General features: G+C 35.9%; 1 protein-coding gene across 1 annotated transcript; it reads left to right on the forward strand.

Moving 5' to 3' along the window:
- Window positions 1-14,620: 14,620 nt before the first annotated feature.
- On the forward strand, window positions 14,621-16,683 carry TCEAL7 (transcription elongation factor A like 7). The gene is made up of 3 exons (XM_006943887.3): window positions 14,621-14,772; window positions 15,392-15,462; window positions 15,822-16,683. Exon 3 carries the CDS (start codon window positions 15,833-15,835, stop codon window positions 16,133-16,135), a length of 303 nt encoding a protein of 100 aa, XP_006943949.2. The 5' UTR covers window positions 14,621-14,772; window positions 15,392-15,462; window positions 15,822-15,832; the 3' UTR covers window positions 16,136-16,683.
- Window positions 16,684-23,131: the final 6,448 nt, after the last annotated feature.

A 23,131-nucleotide genomic window follows, 5' to 3' on the forward strand; every position in this document is an offset into this window, starting at 1 on the left:
ATTTCTTCACTAGCTATGGGTCTGTTCAAATTTTCTTTTTCTTCCTGTTTGTGTTTTGGTAGTGTGGGGTGTCTAAGAATCCGGTATTTATTTATTTATTTATTTATTTATTTATTTATTTATTTATTTTTAAGAATCAGGTATTTAAAGCTGAGTTCATACCTATTCTTCTCAAACCGTTCCAAAAAATAGAAACAGAAGGAAAGCTTCCAAACTCATTCCATGAAGCCAGCATTACCTTGCTTCTAAAACCAGACAAAGGCCCCACGAAAAAGGAGAACTCCAGGCCAATATCTGTGATTAACATGGATGCAAAAATTCTCAACAATATACTCTCAAATCTAATTTAACAGTACATTAAAAGAATTACTTTCCATGATCAAGTGGGATTTATCCTGGGCTGCAGGGCTAGTTTAATATTTGCAAATAAATCAATGTGATACATCACATAATAAAAGAAAGGACAAGAACTATATGACCCTGTCAACAGATGCAGAAAAAGCATTTGACAAAATACAGCATAATTTCTTAATAAAAACCATCAAGAAAGTCAGAATAGAAGGAACATACCTTACCATCATAAAAGCCATATATTAAAGCCTCACAGCTAATATCATCCATAATGGGGAAAGCTCTCAGTTTTTCAGAGATTAAGAGGTCAGGAATGTGACAGGGATGTCCACTCTCACCAGTGTTGTTTAACATAGTGTTGGAAGTCCTAGCCTCAACAATCAGACAACAAAACGAAATAAAAAGCATCCACTTTGGCAAAGAAGAAGTCAAACTATCACTCTTGAGATGATATGATACTCTATATGGAAAGCCCAAAGACTCTACCAAAAAACTGCTAGAGCTGATACATGAATTCAGCAACATCACAGGATATAAAGTCAATGTACAGAAATTGATTTGCATTTCTGTACACCAATAATGAAGCTACAGAAAGAGATATCAAGGAATTTATCCCATTTACAACTGCATAAAAAACCATAAAATATTTAGGGATAAACCTGACCAAAGTGGTAAAAGATTTGTATACTGAAAACTATAGAAAGGTTATGAAAGAAATTGAAGAAGACGCAAAGAAATGGAAAAATATGCCACGCTCATGGATTGGAAGAACAAACATTGTTAAATTGCCAATACTACCCAAAGCAATCTATACATTCAACGCAATACTTATCAAAATAACACCAGCATCCTTCACAGAGCTAGAACAAATAATTCTAAAATTTGTATGGAACCACAAAGACTCCTAATAGCCAACGTAATGCTCAGAAAGAAAACCAAAGCTGGAGACATCACAATCCCAGACTTCTTAACTTGTATTACAAAGCTGTAATCAACATGACAGTATGGTACTGGCAAAAAACAAAACAAAACAAAACAAAAAACCCAAAACAGAAATGGACCCATAATTTTATGGCCAACTAATCTTCAACAAAAGAAGAAAGAGTATCCAATGGAAAAAAGGCAGTCTTTTTAGCAAATGGTGCTGGAAAAACTTGGACAGCAACATGCAGAAGAATGAAACTGGACCACTTCCTTACACCATACACAAAAATAAGTTCAAAATGGATGAAAGACCTAAATGTGAGACAGGAAAATATCAAATCCTCCAGAAGAAAAAAGGCATCAACCTCTTTGACCTTGGCCGCAGCAGCTTCTTATTTGACATGTCTCCGAAGGCAAGGGAAATAAAAGTAAAAATGAACTATTGCGACCTCACCAAGATAAAAAGCTTCTGCACAGCAAAGGGAACAATCAACAAAACTAACCATCAACTGATGGAATGGCAGAAGATATTTGCAAACGACATATTGGATAAAGGGTCAGTATTGAAAATCTATAAAGAACTTTCTAAACTCAACACCCAAAAAACAAATAATCCAGTGGAGAAATGGGCAGAAGTCATGAATAGACACTTCTCCAAAGAAGAGAATTGGCAAACAGACACATGAAAAGATGCTCAACATTGCTCGTCATCAGGAAAGTACAAATCAAAAAGACAATGAAAACACCTATCAGAGTGGTTAAAATTAACAATTCAGGGAACAACAGATATTGGGAAGATGTGAATGGGGAACACTTTTGCATTGTTGGTGGGAATGCAAACGGATACAGTCACTAATGAAAACAGTGTGGAGGTTCCTCAAAAAATTAAAAATGCAATTATCCTATGCCCCAGCAATTGCACTGCTAGGAATTTATCCAAAGGATACAAAAATGCTGATTTCAAAGGACAAATACCCCCAATGTTTATAGCAATGCTACCAGCAATAGCCAAGTTATGGAAAGAGCCCAAATGTCCATTGTCTGATGAATGGATAAAGAAGATGTGGTACACACACACACACACACACACACACACACACACACAAATGGAATACTACTTGGCGATGAAAAAAATTAAATCTTCCTGTTTGCAGCAATGTGGATGGAACTGGAAGGTATTATGCTAAGTGAAATATGTCAGCCAGAGAAAGACAGATATCACATGATTTCACTCATATGTGGAATTTGATAAACTTAACAGATGATCATAAAGGAAGGGAAGAAAAAATAAGATAAAAAAGAGAGAGGGAGGCAAACCACAAGAGACTCTTAAATACAGAGAACCAACTGAGGATTGATGGGGGAGGGGGACTGGGGGGCAGGTTAAATGGGTGATGGTAATTAAGGAGGGTACTTGTTAGGATGAGCACTGGGTATTATGTGTAAGTGACATATCACCTGATTCTATGCCTGAAGACAAGACTACACTGTATGCTAACTTAAGAATAAAAAAATAAATAATAAAAAATAACAAAATTAAATGTAAAGATGATAAAAATAATAAAATAAAAAATGCTTTTAAATCCCCAAAATGCTCTTGTATATAACCACATGTATGTCATTTCCTGCATACCTCCTTCTTCTATGTAGAGGTGCACTCCAGCAGGTGTCATTTTTCTTCCATGTCAGGAACTCATTTAATATTTCTTTCAATAAAAGTCATAATGGCAAATACATTGACCTTTTGTTTGTTAGGAAAAGCCTTTATTCATTTTGATTTTTGAAGGATATTTTCAGTGGGTAAAAAATTCTCAGTGAACATTCTTTTTCTTTCAGTCCTTAAAAGATGTCATTCCATTGTCTTTTTTTATTATAAATTCAGATGCTGTGTGGAGTCATTCTTAGATTTATACCTTTGTTTATAACATAACCTTTTTCTGTCACTGCTATTCAGATTTTCTCTTAGTAACTGCTTTTCAGGACTTTGATTATGATATACTCTGATGTGGCATTCCTTTTTTAATGAAGATATAATTGACATGAAATATTATGTTAGTTCCAAATGTGCAACATAATGATTTGATATTGGTATATATTGCAAAATAATACCACAATAAGTCTAGTTAACATTCATCAACACATATAGTTACAGTTGTTTCTTTGTTATGCCCATTTTTTCCCTCCAACAACTTCCAACAAGTACGGGTGAATCATCTTACTCACAAAGTGCTAAAACCTCACTCACCAGCTCAGTGGGGAAACCGACCAATGAGGATGGGATACAATTCTTTTTTTTCCTTTGGATGAGAACTTTTAAGATCTACTCTCTTAGTAACTTTAAAATATACAATACAGGGGCAGCTGGGTGGCTCAGTTGGTTAAGTGACCGACTTCAGGTCAGGTCATGATCTCACAATTTGTGAGTTCAGGCCCCGCATAGGGCTCTGTGCTGACAGCTCAGATCCTGGAGCCTTCTTGGGATTCTATGTCTCTCTCTCTCTCTCTCTCTCTCTGCCCCATCCCTGCATGCACTCTGTCTCTGTCTCTGTTTCTCAAAGTGAATAAACATTAATTTTTTTTAAATATACAATACAGTGTTTTTCCATTTTAATAACTTATTTTATTTAACCCCATATATACAATATATGATCATTTCAACATATAATCAAAGTAGGAATGAGATGTTTACATTCTTTTTTCCTACAATAAAGTATTTATAATTATTCTTTAAATTTTATTTATTTATTTTGAGAGACAGAGCACAATTGGGGAATAGGCAGAGAGAGAGGGAGATATGGTCCCAAGCAGGCCTTGTGCTGTCAGTGCCAAGCCCAACATAGGGCTCCATCCCACAAACCATGAGATCATGACCTGAATCAAAATCAAGAGTCAGACGCTTAACTGACTGAGCCACCCATGTGCCCCAGTTAATATTTTTTAAAGTTTATTTATTTATTCTGAGAGGGGGTGAAGGCCTCTAGGAGAGGGAAACAGAGAAAATCCCAAACAGGCTCCGCAGAGTCAGCAGAGTTTAATGCAGGGCTCAATCTCACAACTGTGAGATCAAGACCTGAGCCAAAATCAAGAGTCTGATTCTTAATGGACTGAGCCACCTAGGCACCCCTACAATAGAGTATTATTAACTATAGTCACCATGCTGTACATTATATCCCTAGGACTTATTTATTTTATCACTGGAAGTTTGTACCTTTTTACCACCTTCACCCATTTTGCTCACACACCCCAACCACTGCGTCTGGAAACCATCAATCTGTTCTCTGTATCTATGAGTTTGGTGTGTGTGTGTGTGTTTTTAATATTCCACATATAAGTAAGATCATACGGTATTTGCCTTTCTCTAACTTATTTCACATAGCATAATGCCTTTAAGGTCCATCCATGTTGTCACAAATGGCAGGATTTCTTTATTCTTTTATAGCTGAATAATATTCCATTGTGTATATATGCCACATTTTCTTTATTGATTCATCCATCAATGGACACTTAGTTTGTTTTTATGGCTTGGCTACTGTAAATAATGCTGCAATGAACATGGGAGTGATGTCACATTCTTTTTGTTTATCCTGCTGGAAGTTTATTGTGTTTCTTGGGTCTGTGATTTTATAACATTCAAAAAATTTAGAAATATATCAGGGGCACCTGGGTGGCTCAGTCGGTTAAGGCTCTGACTTCAGCTCAGGTAATGATTTTACGTTTTTTTGGTTTTGAGCCCTACATCGGGCTCTCTGTTGTCAGTGCAGAGCCTGCTTTGGACCCTCTGTCCCCCTCTTTCTCTGCCCCTACCCCACTTATTCTCTCAAAAATAAACATTTTGAAAAAAAGAAATATTTTATCTATTACATCTTTCAATATATTTTTTGTGTCACACACTATCTTTGTCTGAGTCATATTGCCAGTTATACTGCTTTATATTGACCCACAGGTCACTGAGGCTTTCTTCATTTTTTAAAAATGTTTATTTATTTTTGAGAGAGAGAGAGTGTGTGTGTGTGAGCAGGGGAGGTGCAGAGAGAGAGAGGGACAGTGGATCCAAAGCAGGCTCCACACTAACAGCAGAAAGCCTGATGTGGGTCTAGAACTCAGCAACAGCAAGATTATGACCTGAGTGACGTGTGATGCTCAACTGACTGAGCCACCCAGGCACCCCTCTCTTCATTTATTTTTTACTGTGATGCAGTTTCCATAGTTTCTATTATCATGTGTTCATTCACGTTTTTTAAATAAAAAGTTTATTGGGATACAATTCATATATCATTTAATTCTGCAATTTAAACTGTATAAGTCAATGTTTTTTTAGTATGTGAACAGAATAGTGCAGCTATTACTACAATCAATGTTAGAACATTTTAATTACCTCTAAAGGAAGCCTACTTGAAGTAATTCCATATTTGTCCCCATACTCCCAAGCCTACACAACCACTAATCTAATTTCTATCTCTGTAGATTTGTCTATTCTGAACACTTCATACAAATGGAATCAGGCAAAATGTGATCTTTCCTGACAGTCTTATTTCATGTACTATATTGTTTTCAAGGTTCACTCATGTTGTAGCCTATATTAGTACTTAATGTATTTTATTGGCAAATAATATTCTATCGTATCAATCTACCACATTGTAATTATCCATTCATTAGTTGATGAACATTTGAGCTGTTTCCGTTCTGCCTATTTTGAATGAGGGTATTTATAATCATTCATGCACAAATTTTTATGTGGACATATGTTTTCATTTCTCTGTGTACATACCTAGGAGTGAAATTGCTGGGTCATATACTAATTCTATATTTAACTTTTTGAGGAACTGCCAAAATGTCTTCTAAAACAGTTGCACCATTTTATATTCCCATCAGCAATGCATTAATCCCAAATTTTCCACATCCTCATCAACATTGGTAATTATCATTTTAGTATAGTTATCCTAATGGGTATAAAGTGATATTTTATTGTGGTTTTGATTTGCATTTGCCTAATGGTTATAGTGATGTTGAACATCATTTCACGTGTTTGTCAGCCATATTTTTACCTTTTTGCTTATATGTCTATTCAGATCATTTGCTCATTTTTAATTAGGTTGTCTTTACATTACCCAGTATAATAGCTCTTTATATATGTTAGATACAAGCTCCTTGTCCGATATATGATTTAGAATTTTTTTCATATTCTGTTGAGTATGTTTTCATTTTCTTGATGATATCCTCTGAGGCATAAAAGTTTTAAATTTTGAAGATATCTGATTTATCTTTTATTTTTGTATGTGTGTACTTTGGATGTCATGTCTAAGAAACCATATCTAATCCAAGGTCACAAAGACTTATGCTTATGTTCTCTTCTAAGGGTTTTATGGGTTTTTTCTTACATTTAGGTCTGTGATTCATTTTGAGTTAATTTTTGTGTATGGTGAGAGGAGTTCAGCTTTATTCTGATGCATGTGGTTATCTTGGTCTCTCAGTACCCTTTGTTGAAAATTTGGTCTTTCCCCCATCAAATTATCTTGGTGCCATTCTAAAAAATCAAATGGCAATGGAATATGGGTTTATTTTTGGAGTTTCAGTTGTATTCCATTGACTTGTATGTCTATCCTTTCCCTGTACCACACTGTTTTGATGATTATAGCGTTATAGTAAGATTTGAAATCAGGAAGTGTAATTCCTTCATCTTTATTCTTCTTTGACAAGACCGTGTTGGTTATTTTACATTCCTTGAAATTCCATATGTATTTGACAATCTACTGTTTCATTTCTTCAAAAAAGGTCGTTAAACTTTTGAAAGGGATTGCATTGAATCTGTAGATCTCTTTGAGGAGTATTGCCATTTTAACAACTTAAGTCCTGGGGAGCCTGGGTGGCTCAGTCAGTTAAGCATCTGACTTGATTGTAGCTCAGGTCATGAACTCACATTTTATGGGTTTGAGCCCCACATGGATTCTTGGGATTCTCTCTCTCTCTCTGCCCCTCCCCAGTTTCCATGCACACTCTCTATCTCAAAATAAATAAATAAACTTTAAAAATTTTTAAGTCCTTAATTCATGAATATGGAATGTCTTTCATTTATTTAGGTATTTATTTTGTTTCAAAAAATCTTTGTAATTTTCAGAGTATAAGTTTTGCACTTTTTAAAAAATGTCTTCCTAAGTTTTTTATTCTTTTCTTTTGAGGTTATTTTTTATATTGTAAATAGAATTATTTCCATAATTTCCTTTTCAGATTGTTCATCATAGGTGTTTATAAACACTACTGGTTTTGTGTGTTGATTTCATACTCTGAAGTTTTGAATTCATTTATTAGTTCTGGTAACCTTCTTTTGGATTGTTTAGGATTTTCTATGTATAAGATCATGTTGCCTGCAAATAGAGACAGATTTACTTTTCCCTTTCCAATCTGGATCCTTTGGATTTCATGTTCTTGCCTAGTTGCCCTATCAGGAACCTCCAGTGCAATGCTGACTAGAGGTGGTGAAAGCATATATCTTTGTCTTGTTCCTGATCTTAGGGTAAAAGCATCCAATCTTTCACCACTAACTATAATGTTAGCTGTGGGTTTTTCTTATATGTCCATCAGGTTGAGGATGTTTCCTCTATTCCTAGATTTTTAGTGTTTTCTTTGCTATTTTGAAGGGCTGTTGTATTTTTTAAAAATTTTGTTCAGTTCACTGAAATGAAATGGTGATATGGTGCTTGTTTCTTTTTTTTTTAATTCTATTAATATGGTGTATACATATATTGAGTTTCCTGAGATTAACTCTGTTTGGTTGTGGCACATAATTGTTTATATTTGTTGCTAAATTCAGCTTGTTAGTATTTTATTGAGTGTATTTGCATCTATATCATAAGAGTTATTGATCTGTAGTTTTCTTGTGATGTCTTTTTCTAATTTGGGGATCAGGGTGATATTGGCCACCTAGAATGAGATGGGAAATGTCCTCTTCTTTTTTACTTTTTTGAAGAAGTGGTATTATTTCTTTTTAAGTGTTTGGTAAAATTCACTGGTAAGATCATCTGAGGTTGTTTTTCTTTGCTTATTGGGAAATTTTTAAATTATTACTTCAATTTCTTTGCTTGTTATCAATCTATTCAAGTTTTCTAGTTCTTCTTAGGTTTGTTTTGGTAGTTTGTGTCTTTCTAGGAATTTGATCATTTCATCTGATTTGTTTAATTAACAGGCATGCAGATGTTTATAGCATTCTCTTACAATCTTTTTTAAAATTTCTGTAAAGGCAGTAGCAGTGGCTGCTCTTTCATTCCTGATTTTAGTATTTAGAATCTTCTCTCTTTTTTTTCTTAATGAGTCTAAAAGTCTGTCAATTTTGTTGTCCTTTTTCAATAAACAATTTTCGGTTTTGTTGAATTTCTCTAAATTTTTTCTCTTATGTATTTCATTAATTTCTGTTCTAATCCTTATTATCTCCTTCCTTCTAGTTCCTTTGGGTTTACTACACTCTTGTTTTTTCTCATTTCATAAGGTGGAAGACTATTGTTTTGAGATCTTTCTTTTTTTTCAATGTATTTACTTGCAAATATAAATTTCACTTTAAGCACTACTTTACATGAATCCCGTAAGTTGTGGTATGATGTGTGTTAATTTTTATTTATGTCAAAGTATTTCCTAATTTCCTTGTGATTTCTTATGACATTCATTATTTCAAGTTGTGTTGTTTAATTTCTACATTTTTTTTTATTTTAGAAAGAGAGAGAGAAGGTGTGAGCAGGGGAGAGGGGCAGAGGGAGAGAAGAGAGAGGAGAGAGGAGGAGAAAGGCTCCATGCTCAGTGAGTATCTCAATGTGGGGTGTGATCTCACAACCCTGGGATCATGACCTGACCCGAAATCAAGAGTCAGATGCTCAACCAATTGAGCCATAAAGGCACCCTATTTCTGCATATTTTCAATTTACCAAATTTCTTTCCACTATTAATTTCTAATTTCACTCCATTGTGATCACAAACTGTACTTTGTATAGTGTTAGCCTTTTAAAAATTTTATTAAGGTGTTTTAATTGCTTAGCATGTGGCATATATGTAATTAGGTCCAGGTGGTAGGTTTCATCTTATTTAACTTTTGTCTACTTATTTTATTATTGAAAGTAGTATATTGAAATTTCTTACTATTGTTGTCTATTTATCACTTAAATTGGTCAGTTTTTGACTCATGCATGTATTTTTGAGGGTCTCTTATTAAGTGCATATACATATATAATTGATATATCTTCCTGATGGATTTATTTCTTTATCATTATAAAATCTAATTTTGGAAAATGTTTTGTTTTAAAGCTAGTTGTGTGATATTAGTATAGTCACCCCAGTTTCCTTGTGGTTGCTGTTTGCATGATTTTTCCATTCTTTTAATTTTAACTTATTTGTCCCTTTGAGTATAAATTTCTTCTGTAGACAGCATTTTCATGAATATTGCTTTTTATTTATTTTTTTAAAGTTTATTTCTTTTGAGAGAGTTCACAGGAGGGGCAGAGAGAGAAAGAGAGAAAGAGAATCCTAAGCAGGTTCTGCACTATTAGTGCAGAGCCTGAGGCAGGGCTTGAACTCAAGAACCATGAGATCATGACCTGAGCCAAAATCAAGAGTGAGTTGCTTAATCTACTGAACCACCCAAGCACCCCATGAATGTTGTTTTTTATACCCAGTTTTACAATCTCTATCCTAGATTGGATTGTTTACTCTATTTACATTTAATGTTATTATTGATAGAATTGTATTTACATCTGCCACATTCCTTTTTGTTTTATATACATCTCAAGTCTTTTTGCTATTCTTTTCCTACTTTACAGCTTCCTTTTTCATTAAGTTAAATTTTTTAGTGTAACATTTTTATTCCTTTGATATTTTTCACTATAGATTTTTATTTATTTTCTTAGTGGTTACTGTAGGTGCTATTATATACTCTTATCAAAATTTACTTCACATTTATATTAACTTAATTCCAGTGTAATACAGATATGTTACTTCACTATAACTCTATTCCTTCTTTTTTTGTACAATTATTGTTATACATCTTACACCTGTATATGTTAGGAAACCAAAAATGTATAGTTATAATTTTTACTTAATATAATTTTATGCCTACTATGTAGAAACTGAGGAAAGAAAGGTGAACAAGTATGTCTGTAGAGTTTGCTATAGTGACATTCTTATTTTCCATTTCTTGTTGTCTTCAACTGTTCCTGTGGTTTCAAGTTACCACATGGTATTGTTTACTTAACTTAATACAAGTGTCCTCCTACCTGCGTCATTTGTACTATTATTGTTAAATATACTACATTTCTATATGTAAATAAGACCAACAATAAAATTACTCAAGATTACTTTATACAATCACTTTAAAAGTCAGTTAAGATTTTTGAGAAGGGGAAGAAATGTGTTTTTATATAGTATTTTATAATAATATAATTACTTTTACTGGTACTCTTTGCTTTTTGTGTGGATTTGAATTGCTGCCTGGACTAATTTGCTGTCAACTTGAAGGACTCTTTTTCATACTTCTTGTAAGGTGTATTTACAAGCAATGAATTCTCTCAGGTTTTGTTTCTCTGGGAATGTCTTTATTTCACTTTTATTATTTTTTCATAAGATAAATATTACACAACATAATTCGCCATTCTAACCATTTTAAATTGTAGAATTCATTACCTTTTAGTACATTCACAGTGTTGTGCAGGTATCTATACTAACTCCAGAATATTTCCATCATCCCAGAAGAAAACCCCAAGCCTTTTAAGCATTCTCTCTTCATTCTATTGTCTCCTAGTCCCTAGAAACCATTAATTTTCTTTCTGCCTCTATGAGTTTGCCTATTATGGATATTTTATATAAATGTAATAGTATAATATGTGGCCTTTTGTGCCTGACTTGTAACTCATTTACTATTCTTTGCCTAGCCTCATGAAGTTCCACTTTATTTATGTGCAACTCAATATACAGCAACAGACTCAAGGGAAACTCTAAAAAAATTTTGGAGAATGATTTTTTGCACTAATCCCTCATTTCTGGTATTCTTCCCCACAAATTTCAGCCACTTTCACCTCCCAGAATTTCAACTCTTTCTTGTCAACTCAGGAAGGGAAACTTGCTCACCTTCCCTGTGCCACCATCCATAAGGTATCTTTCATCAAAACCCAAAGCAATCTTACAGCTTACCCTGATTGCTTTGCTTCTCTCAGGGACCACACCATTTGTGCTGCCAGTTGTCCAGAGTATGAAAACAATTGTAGTTGTTTGATATATTTGCCCAGTTATGTGGTTCTTCAAGATAGGAGGATATGCCCAATTCCAGTCTGCCCATAATTTTTGCCATTTGGCTTATTTTAGCATATTTTGTACAATTCTAGAACAGGTTGCTTATAGATTCCCTTCATCCCATGTGAAGTCCTATTGGAAAAGGAACCAGCAAGTCACCCATATGTCTACTTAACCCACAGTAAAATTCACCCATGCTTGGCACAGCAAAGGTAGGAGTACAATGTATCTCTGTCTTCACCTTGCTATCTCTTTTGGATCAACCAGATTAAGCTGTGATCTAACCGAGGATTGTACACCAGTATTCCCTTTTCACAGACCTCTGTCTTTATGTGATCCTTTTAGAAATACCACCTCTACTTGGTTTAAAAGAGGGAATAATCTATGTTCTTTCTTTCATCCATGAAAAAGTTATAGAATTGACTTGCACCATGTGCCAACCCTGGAGTCAGAGCATCTTACTTAAAATTCTATATCCGTTATTTATTGTGTGACTTTGGGTAAGCAATTTAATCTCTGTACTTCTTAGTTTCCTATTAATAGTATTATAAATATTAATTTATAATAAGCATATGTAAAGTGCTTACAAGAATTGCTGGTACATAAGTATTATGTAAGTGTGAAGTATCATTGGTGGCATTGTTATAATGAACAACACTGACCTCTCCACAAAGTCAATGGCTTCCACATTTCTTTATATCTTACCTTTACCTATCTCCTTGCACTGAGTTGGGGAGAGGGAAGGCTGGGGTGATTGTTGTGGGTAGTAGAGCTGGCTTAGAAATGCTTTTTGGCAAGCTCTTATGAAGGTATCTGGTCTTAATTGTTGGAGTTTCTTTTTATGACACATAATGCCTCTTTGTCCTCACGTGTGAGTGCCATGAGTCAGTACTAAGGAAACAAGTCAAATCTAACTAAATATCTTACCTTGCTTGCATTGCATGCAGTTTCATACCAGCTTTTACTTAGAAATGGAGATATATTCCATGAGATGTTCAGAAAATCAACTAAAGATGTTCTTATCTAGTGAGATTGTTGGTGGATGAGATAAAATAATTCAGGGTAGTGATATGATCATATCTGTTGCTTGAAATCATTATTCTATTAGAAAGTAAAAAGCTGTAGGTCAAAGAGACCAGTAAATGTTGTGAATGCCCAGGAGTTTATGGCTGTTTTCATAAGGGGGTGGCACTAGAGCCAGAGTGAGAACTGGAAGGATTCCCAAAATCCTTATGAGGTAATCATTGAGACCTGTCATTTATTGGAGCACTTGGTATTTTTCAGTCATATACTAAATGGTTTAGATAAATTATATCATTTAATTTTGACAACTTTATGAAGTATTAGCCTCATTTTATAGATGAGGCACAAGGAAGTTTTAATATCCAAGTTTTATATTCAAGGTTATACAACAGGTAAGCAAATGCAATTAATTCAAAACCAGATCTGTTAAAAGATATGTTTCTTACAACAATGCTAAAATCTTCAGCATCTGGATCCTTCCAGCCATTTGAAAACCATGAGTCTAACCATCTGTATGAAAAGGTGTTCACAGAAGATTCAGGGACTCCCCACCCCACCAATTAATCTTACGCCTCTATCACAACTTACCATTTCTTAATAACTGTGACAATACTCCACTCTTTTTTTTTTAAATTTTTTTTCAACGTTTATTCATTTTTGGGACAGAGAGAGACAGAGCATGAACGGGGGAGGGGCAGAGAGAGAGGGAGACACAGAATGGGAAACAGGCTCCAGGCTCTGAGCCATCAGCCCAGAGCCTGATGCGGGGCTCGAACTCCCGGACCCGCGAGATCGTGATCTGGCTGAAGTCGGACGCTTAACCGACTGCGCCACCCAGGCGCCCCTACTCCACTCTTTTTAAGACCTCTTTCTTTTAAGTATTTTCTGGAACTATTAACATCAATCTTGTTTGTGGCAACTTTGTATTCATAATGAGCTAAGGTCTTCCTTAAAAAAAAAAAAAAGCTTTAAGAACACATTCCTCTTTCTGTTGCATATATTTCAAATTAACATATCAACAACAAAGAATCCACTTAGATTAGTGCCAAAATCCTTAGCAACAAAAAATTCAGTGTGATAAGTGACTAAATGTGGCCAGTTTCTGTCACCGCATCTAATTCTCCAGTGTGGCTGAATGAGGTCTAAGAAAACATAAATAGGATGGCAATGTCTGGGACAAATGAAAAACTATTTTATTCTGAATAAGACTATTGAGGAAAGGTGGGATCTTTTGAATACAAGAAATAAAGAAAACTGCATAGTACAAACTGAGAGAGAGGGAATGATATTGAGATCAAACCAGTAAAGTTTTATGACTGATTTTTGAGCTCTGGAAATCTAAGGGCAAGGTGCTGTTGGATTATGGCTTTAGGATTATTCACCTAATGAAAGGGCCTCACATGCCGAGCTCCTCAGAAGGGTAGCATCCAGCTGCCCTGTATGTTTTAAACTTCCAAAAATGTGTCTGCCTGGAGGGTCTATATTTATCTTCTGACTCAGCAGCAGAAACAGGTGTCCTCGTTCTTTTTTCCCTCCTATCTTGACTCTTTTTCCAAATGTATTTATTGTTATTGTATTTTTGATTAATAAAAGAATACAATAAGTTGATGGAAAAAATGGAAAAGTAGGAAATTATCAGAATAAAAGTAAAAAACCGCCGTCTCAATCATTACTTTCTTTCCTAATTTACTCTACCCCTTCCAATTTGGTTTTAAGAATTGAACAGAAAGGTAAATGTGGCTATTAGTGACTGGTGGGGAGGTGGTCAAGGGAAAACTGCTACCTTTCTGTTGTAGTTTAGAAGAGGATGAGTAATCTCTCTCAACACAACCCTAAAAAGTAACAATGGTTAATACGACTCTAGGAAGCTGCAGCCCTTCTCTGGTAATCAGAGAAAGGCAAATTCCAACCATAGAGAGACGGGGCCACTATTGACCTCTGAAATTAGCAATGACAAAAATGAATGGCAGGTCCTTGGTGTGGTGGGGAGGTGGGACATTGGTAAGTCGGTCCACTTCTGCAACACAGCTTGTGGGAGGGGAAAGTGGGGACCAGAGTTGGATGACATAATCCTCACGTGACCAGGAGCTGCCGCGAAGTCCTTATATTCACGGGCTTCTTTCTCCTTTGGGTCCCAGTTACTTACTGTCCTGTAGGCGTTTGTGCTTGTGGCCAAGAGAAGGAGGACTTAAATTCCTTAAATCTCAGAAGGTTGGTTTGAGGGAACCGCTGGGACCCGTGGGGGTGGTAGTGGCTGAATCCAGTGACTGGAATAGGTCCAGGCTCGCTTTTCCTCAAACCCCTGCAAACTCGTTGGGATATTATTGTATTTTTTGAAAGGACAGGGTGGGGGAATAGGTGGAAGCCTCCTGAGAAACAGCCACAGACTTAGTGATAGTTTAGAAATAATCGGCTTCTCAGATTGGTAAGCTTTCTGTTTATCCTCCTCTTTCTCCACTTCCGTTGAGGAAATGAGTTGTGGACTGTTGTGTGGAGAAATGCTAGAATCCTGGGGTGGAGGCAGAAATTTAAACATAATTTGAAAACATTTTCTCCCATTCAATGCCTCCCTGAGGGCCATGGGAGGGGGCGGGGGTGCCGAGGAGACAGCCGCCCTCGCAAGGACTAAGCCAAAGGTTGAGGGGTGGGGGGTGGGGACAGAGATCCAGAGGAAGGGATAAGAATAGGAGGGGAACCAGGAGGTAGGAAATTTTGGGCGACAATGGTTATGAAGATCCCGGACTCAAGATACTAACGAGTGTCTTGTCTCTGGGGCTGGTGGATCCACCGAGAGCTCCCTCCTCTCCTCCCCCTTCCTTTCTGTCTGCAGGTCCACGGGTCTGCGTTCACTGACATCTGGAGGCAAGAAAAAGAGGAGGAAACTATCCTTAATCCTCATAGGTCAGTGTCGGGGAGGCACTAAGCCCGGGGTCTCTGAGGGTGGTAGTTGCGAAGGGCAAGATCTGGGTAAAATTTGCAGCCTCACAGCTAAACTCTCGGTGCGTTCCCTTTCTCCCGCCGGTGGGAGAGGCCATTAGCCTTGTCTGCTGGGGAAATGGTGGGTTGCCGGGAGAGGGGGAAGGAGGAAGAGTGGTGGGGGGGCGTGTGGGATAGGAAGGGGAGGCATCTCAAACTTCAAAGGGCTGGACCTGTGTGGCCCGAGTGGGAAATTAGGCGAGAAGGTTGTTCAAAGAGAAACTGACAAACCTGAATCAAAAGAAACGAGGCATTTTGCTCTATATTTTCTCCCCGGACTTAAGCTGGAAACATCATGCAAAAACCCTGTAAAGAAAATGAAGGAAAGCCCAAGTGCAGCGTGCCAAAGAGAGAGGAAGATCGCCCCTATGGAGAATTTGAACGTCAGCAAACAGAAGGGAATTTTAGGCAAAGGCTGCTTCAGTCTCTCGAGGAATTTAAAGAGGACATAGATTATAGGCATTTTAAGGATGAAGAAATGACAAGGGCGGGAGATGAGGTGGAAAGGTGTTTGGAAGAGATAAGGGGTCTGAGAAAGAAATTTAGGGCTCTGCATTCTAACCATAGGCATTCTCGGGACCGTCCTTATCCCATTTAATGCATTTCTCTGCTGAATTCAATTATTATATGTTACTAATATTACCACCATTGGTTTCTTTTTGTCTGCATGTTCTTGCTAAATATTGCTACCATTTTACTCCTATCCTTCAATGTTCCTTTGATTTGCATATGACTCCTGCTTCCAACATCTCATCTTTTGACCCAATTTCACTCATTTAATAAGGATGTTTCATTCATATGCATGGGAAGATGCTCACTGTATACTGTAAAGTGAAAATAATAAGTTGCCAAACAGTGTGTGTATGTGTATATATACACACATATATATACACATGCACACTTTATATGTACATTTATATATGACATAACGCAAAAGAAAAAGTTAGAATTATTATACACCAAAAGTTTAACAGTGAATTTCTGCGTGATATGTATTTTATTTCTTTTTTGCTTATCTGTGTCTTCTCATTTTCCAGAAAAAAATGAATATATGTGCATGTGTGCGTGTATTATTTGTGTCACAAAGAACTAAAATAAACAAACACAATAAAAACTTGTCAATCACCTTTGAAGGGCAGTAAAACACTTAATAATCTCTTGGTAAGAACTATAAAAAGAAATATAAACTTCAAATTACCTTTGGATCTCTTAGCCAGAGGAGTAAAACTGGCAATTATTACAGATATACTAGTTTAGACTCAGTGTTTTCATGGGGAAAATATTTGCTTCACAGAGCTGCTGTAAGGAAGAAATGAGGCAACTCTGAGCTGGGCCAGGTGGACTCATTCCCACCTGTGCATACAGAACCCCAACCCACTACAGAACATCAGTTATTGGAGGGAGGTCCCTGGCATGACTTACCTGTGCTCAGGAACAAGTTCACTAGTAGGCAGGGCATTGGGGGCTTCCATGCCAGTTATCTGCTATTGAACCCCACTCCTCCCCTGGGTTCTGCCATGCCTGGTGGGCACTGCTACCTCTTCTGCTGGGTCCTTTACTCTCTCCTGGCCCTCACTGCTCCTGACACATTGGAGTACTTGGGTGCCAAATCCCACTCAATTTCCTGGAGTCCTTACTGGGTTGAACCTCCATTCTTTTCTGAAGCCTGTCTACTTTATAGTGACCCTTAACACAGGTGAGACTGCCCTAGGATTGCTTGAGCCACAGTGTCTTGCAGAGTTTTTAGCAAAACAGCCCCTTTTGTTTTTAATTCCAGGACCCTTCCTCTAACTAGGAGTCAGACATGATGAGGTCATTTGAGGAGTAGGACCAAGGTACAAGTTTGAATAAAAAAAGTGCTGTAGTCAGAGTTGCTGCCTTACCTCTAAACACTAAGGTTTTATCTTCCTTCTCTTGTGAGATGATCTCTCCATGAAGGCTCCTGGCAGGCCTGTCCTACTGGTTCAGAAGACTCTCGGAGGTCATGTATAAATTGCACAAAACAATGCAGGAAATAGATCTAAGAAACCAATCCTCATCTTTCTATCACTTCCCTTTCTGAAACATATGTAAAAATTCTTTAAAAGACTAATATATATATGATATATATAATATATATAACATATATAATATATAACATATATATATACATATATAGAAATATATGTATATATACTTTTTAGTGTATATATGTACATGTATGTATGGTATATATTTTTAGTGCATGTGTAAGTATATATATATATATATATAGTCTTACAAAGGATGTATATGAACACACACACATATACACATATATATATATATATGCATATATAAATGTATGTATACATATGTATACATATACACACTTAGGCATTATTTCTTAATTGGACTTCTTGAATTTTGCATCTCAATGTATTTCATTACATTCTTGATCAGTTACTTACATATAGTGGGCATTTAATAAACGTTTGCTTAATTAGAATCTAGTGTTCTTGGCCCAGTTTTACTTCTGATTGCATAAAATTGACAACAATCTATTTCTGTGCAAACTATAACTTTCGTTTCCAAATAGGACCTAACAGGAAAGGGATTATTTCCCAAATCAGTCTATAAAATTATTGTAACAGGGCACAACTGATGTCTCAAACAGATCTTTACATTATAATCATCTGGAGTGCTTACTCATGCTCTTACATACACTCTGAATCAGAATTTCTGCATTTGCCCCTGACCCTCCATTTTGGGTTTCCCATGAAATCATTGTCTCCATTATTGCTTCATAAACTCTCACTACAGACACTGTTTCAGCCAAGAGCAGTGCAGAACAGGTCTCTTTATAATCAAAGAGCCAAATGGTTTATATTTCATAATTAAGGGCTCCTGAAGGTCAAAATGGTGTTTATAATAGCCTGAAAATTGTGTATCCAAGTAAATCTATGTGAACACTAAACATTTATCCTTGGTAGGAGGAAAAAAAAAAGAAAAAGAAAACAACAAATTGTTATCCACCTATAAAATAGGCAAATGTTTGTTTCCAATACTCAATTTTTTTCAAGATGTAGGGATTCTGATGCTCAATGAGAGAGTAAATTGCTACATCCATAGTTTTTGCTTCTATTCACAATAAGTACCAAAAGGTGTACATTTTGCATATACCATGACTGAACAATTCAACTGTAGGAAAATAGTCATAGTGGTGAGCAAATATTTAGCTATACACGTTTTTATTTAAAGATTTCACATATTTTCAAGGATTTTTTAAACCTAAGAATCAAGTACATGTACCGTCCAATCAAAAGGAAATGAACACAGACTCCTATTCACCAAGTACACAAAAATACATCCCACATGGATTAAAGATGAAAATGTAAAGAACAAGGAGCACCTGGGTTGCTCAGCCAGTGGAGCATGTGACTCTTCATCTAGGGTTTGTGAGTTTGAGCCCCACATTGCATGTAGAGATTACTTAAAAATAATTTTTTTAAAAAAAGAAAGAAAATGTGAAGAATAAGAATAATATATTGCAATGCAAATTAACTAAAAATGTATAATCTTGTGATGTCATTATCTTCTTAGTCATGAAAAACATTCCAGAATTATGAAGGAAAAAATATAAAAGGTCCACATACAAGAAATAGGCTGTGAGAAAGTATTTTTAATACCATGACAGACAATGGGAAAATATCTCTATAACCCCAATAGCTTTTTCAAATGGAAAAGAAAAAGGTAAACAAACCAATAAAAATATGTACATACCATATGATCCAGCACTTCCACTTCTTTGTATTACCATAGAGATATATGTACACACATGCACAGGAAAGCATAGATAGATGTTTATTTTGTCACTGTTTGTAAGTAACAATATTATAGAAATAGCCTAGGTCATCAAAAGGGAAAGGTCAAATAAACAGTGGTCTATTTATGCCAAGAAAACTACACAGAAGTTAAAAAGAATGAGATTCTTATATTGAAACATCTTCAGGAATATTGTTAAGTAAAGACATTACATACTTTCATGTTGTTATTGTCACAAATAATATTGTCACAAATAATGAATTACCTAGTCCATTTTAATATACTGCTTTAACCATACCTCCAATTTAAGTCTTCTCCTTACAATTAAACACTCACCAGTTTGATGGATATCCATCTAGAAATTAATGTATTTCTTAATTTTAATTAAATTTTACATTATGACTTTCAGGAGTTCTTAATTAGGAATCATAAGACATTATAAGGAGACTCCTTTTGCACAACTCAGCTGAAACAGGATATATGGTGAGTGTGCATATTAACATAGCTTTATAATTATTGTTTTATGCATTTGTCTTTTATATAAGGAAAAAAGACGAGTTATAAACCAAATATGAAAAAAAACTATTTGCTTTTATATTTACCTGTGTAGTTACCTTTACTGTTGTTATTTCTTTATATGACTTTAAGTTACTTGTGTCTTTCTCTCAGCGTGAAAGTCTTATAGGAGTTTTCAGACGTCTGTAAACACAAATACAGATTAATCTATTTTCTATAGTATGAATGTAGCTTGCGTTATTAAAATCATTCCCCTATTACTCAAAATTTAAGTTATTTCTATGCTTTGCCTGCTAAAAATAATTCTGTCTGCAATGAACATGTTTGCACATATATTCAAATTATTGGTGCTTATATTTCTATAGAATGGTTTCTGGAAAGTAAAAATGTACATGATCCTTTACATTTTCCAGCCTCCCTTGCACATATGTTGGGGCCATCAAATGTAACATAAGACACTTCTAAGGCTTTTAAACAATTCAGAGTGATCTCTCCATCTCCTTTCAGTAACCTCGGAAACCATGTGTGCCATCTGGAACACATGACTGTGAGATGAATGCAGGCTGGATACCTGAATAATCAATGGAGCGAGCCATACAGGAGAACCAATAACTCTCATTAAACTATGACAGGAATGAGTAATAAACTGCTTTAAAAACCACTGAGAGGGGCGCCTGGGTGGCGCAGTCGGTTAAGCGTCCGACTTCAGCCAGGTCACGATCTCGCGGCCCGTGAGTTCCGACTTCAGCCAGGTCACGATCTCGCGGCCCGTGAGTTCGAGCCCCGTATCAGGCTCTGGGCTGACTGCTCAGAGCCTGGAACCTGTTTCGGATTCTGTATCTCCCTCTCTCTGACCCTCCCCCATTCATGCTCTGTCTCTCTCTGTCCCAAAAATAAATAAACGTTAAAAAAAAAAAAAACAAAAAAAAACAAAAAAACCACTGAGATAGCCTAGTTCATCTTAATATACTGCTCTACCCACACTTCCAATTTCAATCCCCTTCCCACAATTAAACACTGATCAGTTTGATGGATATCCATCTAGAAATTTATATATTTCTGTTTTGCATTTTATAAAGTTTATTTATTTATTTTGAAACAAAGAAAGAGCGTGCATGCATTTGAGTGGGGGATGGGCAGAGAGAGGAGAGAGAGTATCCCAAGCAGGCTCTGTGCTGTTAGCACAGAGTCCAACTGCGGGCCAATTCCACAAACCCTGAGATCATGACCTGAGCTGAAACCCTGAGTCAGAGGATTAACTGACTAAGCCACCCAGGCATCCCCTGTTTTGCATTTTCATTAAATATTATAACATTACATCTACTGTCCTATTGTTTTTACTTAACAATATTCCTGGAGATGCTTCAATATAAGAATCTCATTTTTTAAATTACTGTGTAGTTTTCTTAGTATAGATAGACCACAGTTTATTTGACCTTTTCCTTTTGGTGACTTAAGCTATTTCTAGTATTTTGGTTCTTGGAAGCAATGCCATAAAAAGCATCTATTTATGCTTTCCTGTGCACATATGTGTATATATCTCTATGATAATATAAAGCAGTGAAAGTGCTGGATCATATGGTATGTGCGTACTTTACTGATTTGTTTACCTACCAGAATGTATACCATAAACATATCCATCACCTCCAAAGTCTTGATGAGTATTGATCCAAAAATCCTCAAAGAAATACTAACAAACTAAGCCAGCAGAATATTAAAATATTTACTTCATGAAGAATTGAGGTTAACCCACGAAATTCAAGGGTGATTCAACATATGAAAATAAATTAATGTAATATATATTAAATTAATATAAGAAAGGAAAACATATTATTGTATCAATTGATACAAAAAGAAGCATTTAGCAAACTCCAATACCCTTTCATGATAAAAAACAGTCCATAAACTAGGAACATAAGCAGACTGTGTCAACATAATAAAGGGAATTTATGAAAAATTCAATGCTAGTTTATATTCAATAGTGAAATATTGAAAGTTTTCCATGTAAGATCGCAAATAAGTCAAGGATGTTTGCTTTCACAAGTTTTGTACTGGAAGTCCCAGCCAGAGAAATTAAGCAAGAAAAACATAATTGAATCCAAACTGGAAATAAAGAAGCAGAAATTATCCTTGTCAATGGCATGGTCTTATATATAGAACATCCCAGGGGCGCCTGGGTGGCTAGGTCGGCTAAGCACCCTCCTTCAGCTTAGGCCATGATCTCAAGGTTTGTGAGTTTGAGCCCTGCGTTGGGCTCTGTGCTGACAGCTCAGAGCCTGGAGCCTGCTTTGGATTTTCTGTCTCCTTCTCTCTCTACCCCTCCCCCACTTGTGCTCTGTCACTCTCTGTCTCTCAAAAATAAATAAACGTAAAACTTCCAAAAAATCCAAATAATATGCAAGAAGGCTACCGGGACTTATAAATGAATGTGGTAAATTGCAGGATACAAGATCAGCCATCCAAAATTGGTTGTATTTCTATACACTAGCAATGAGCAATCCAACAATGAAATTACAAAAACAATTCTATTTACGAAAGCATGAAACATAATAAATACTCATAAATAAATTTAACCAAGGTATCTCAAGATTTGTACGCTGAAAAATGACAAAATTGATAAAAGTAATTAAGTAAGTACTAAATAAATGGAAAGATGCCACATGTTCATGGATTGGAAGATTCAGTATTTGTTAAGATGGTATTAATTCCCAGAGAAATCAAAAAATTCAATGCAATCCCTATCAAAATAAGAAAAGTATATTTTCCAGAAATGGAAAAGATGAGAATAAAATTCATATGGAATTGCAAGAAATCCCAAATAGACCCCAAAAAATCTCAAAAGAAGGTAGGAAGACTCATACTTTCTTATTTTAATACCCTGCAGGGGCACCTGGGTGGCTCAGTCAGTTAAGTGTTCGACCCTTGGTATTGGCTCAGGTCATGATTTCATGGTTCATGAGTTTGAGCCCCACTGTCAGCACAGAGCCTGCTTGGTATTCTCTCCCTTCATCTCTGCCCCTCCCTTGCTTATTCTCTCTCTCTCTCTCTCAAAACTAAATTTAATAAAAAATAAAAAATAACACCCTACAAATTTAGAGTCATCAAAACAGTGTACTACTGGCATAAGGATAGACATTTAGACCAATGGAATAGAACTGAGAGTCCAGAAATAAGCCCATACATCCATCGTCAATTAATTTTGGACAAGGGCAACAAGTCCATTCAATGGGAGAAAGAAACAACAGTGATGAGACAACTGAATATCCATATGCACAAGAATGAGATTAGTCTTACC

This window comes from Felis catus, chromosome X (assembly GCF_018350175.1).
Source record: "Felis catus isolate Fca126 chromosome X, F.catus_Fca126_mat1.0, whole genome shotgun sequence".
NCBI classification, from domain to species: domain Eukaryota; kingdom Metazoa; phylum Chordata; class Mammalia; order Carnivora; family Felidae; genus Felis; species Felis catus.

Bases quoted from the DNA above. Each gene is read 5' to 3' on its own strand.
- TCEAL7 (XM_006943887.3), top strand. From the start codon at position 15,833: ATGCAAAAACCCTGTAAAGAAAATGAAGGAAAGCCCAAGTGCAGCGTG.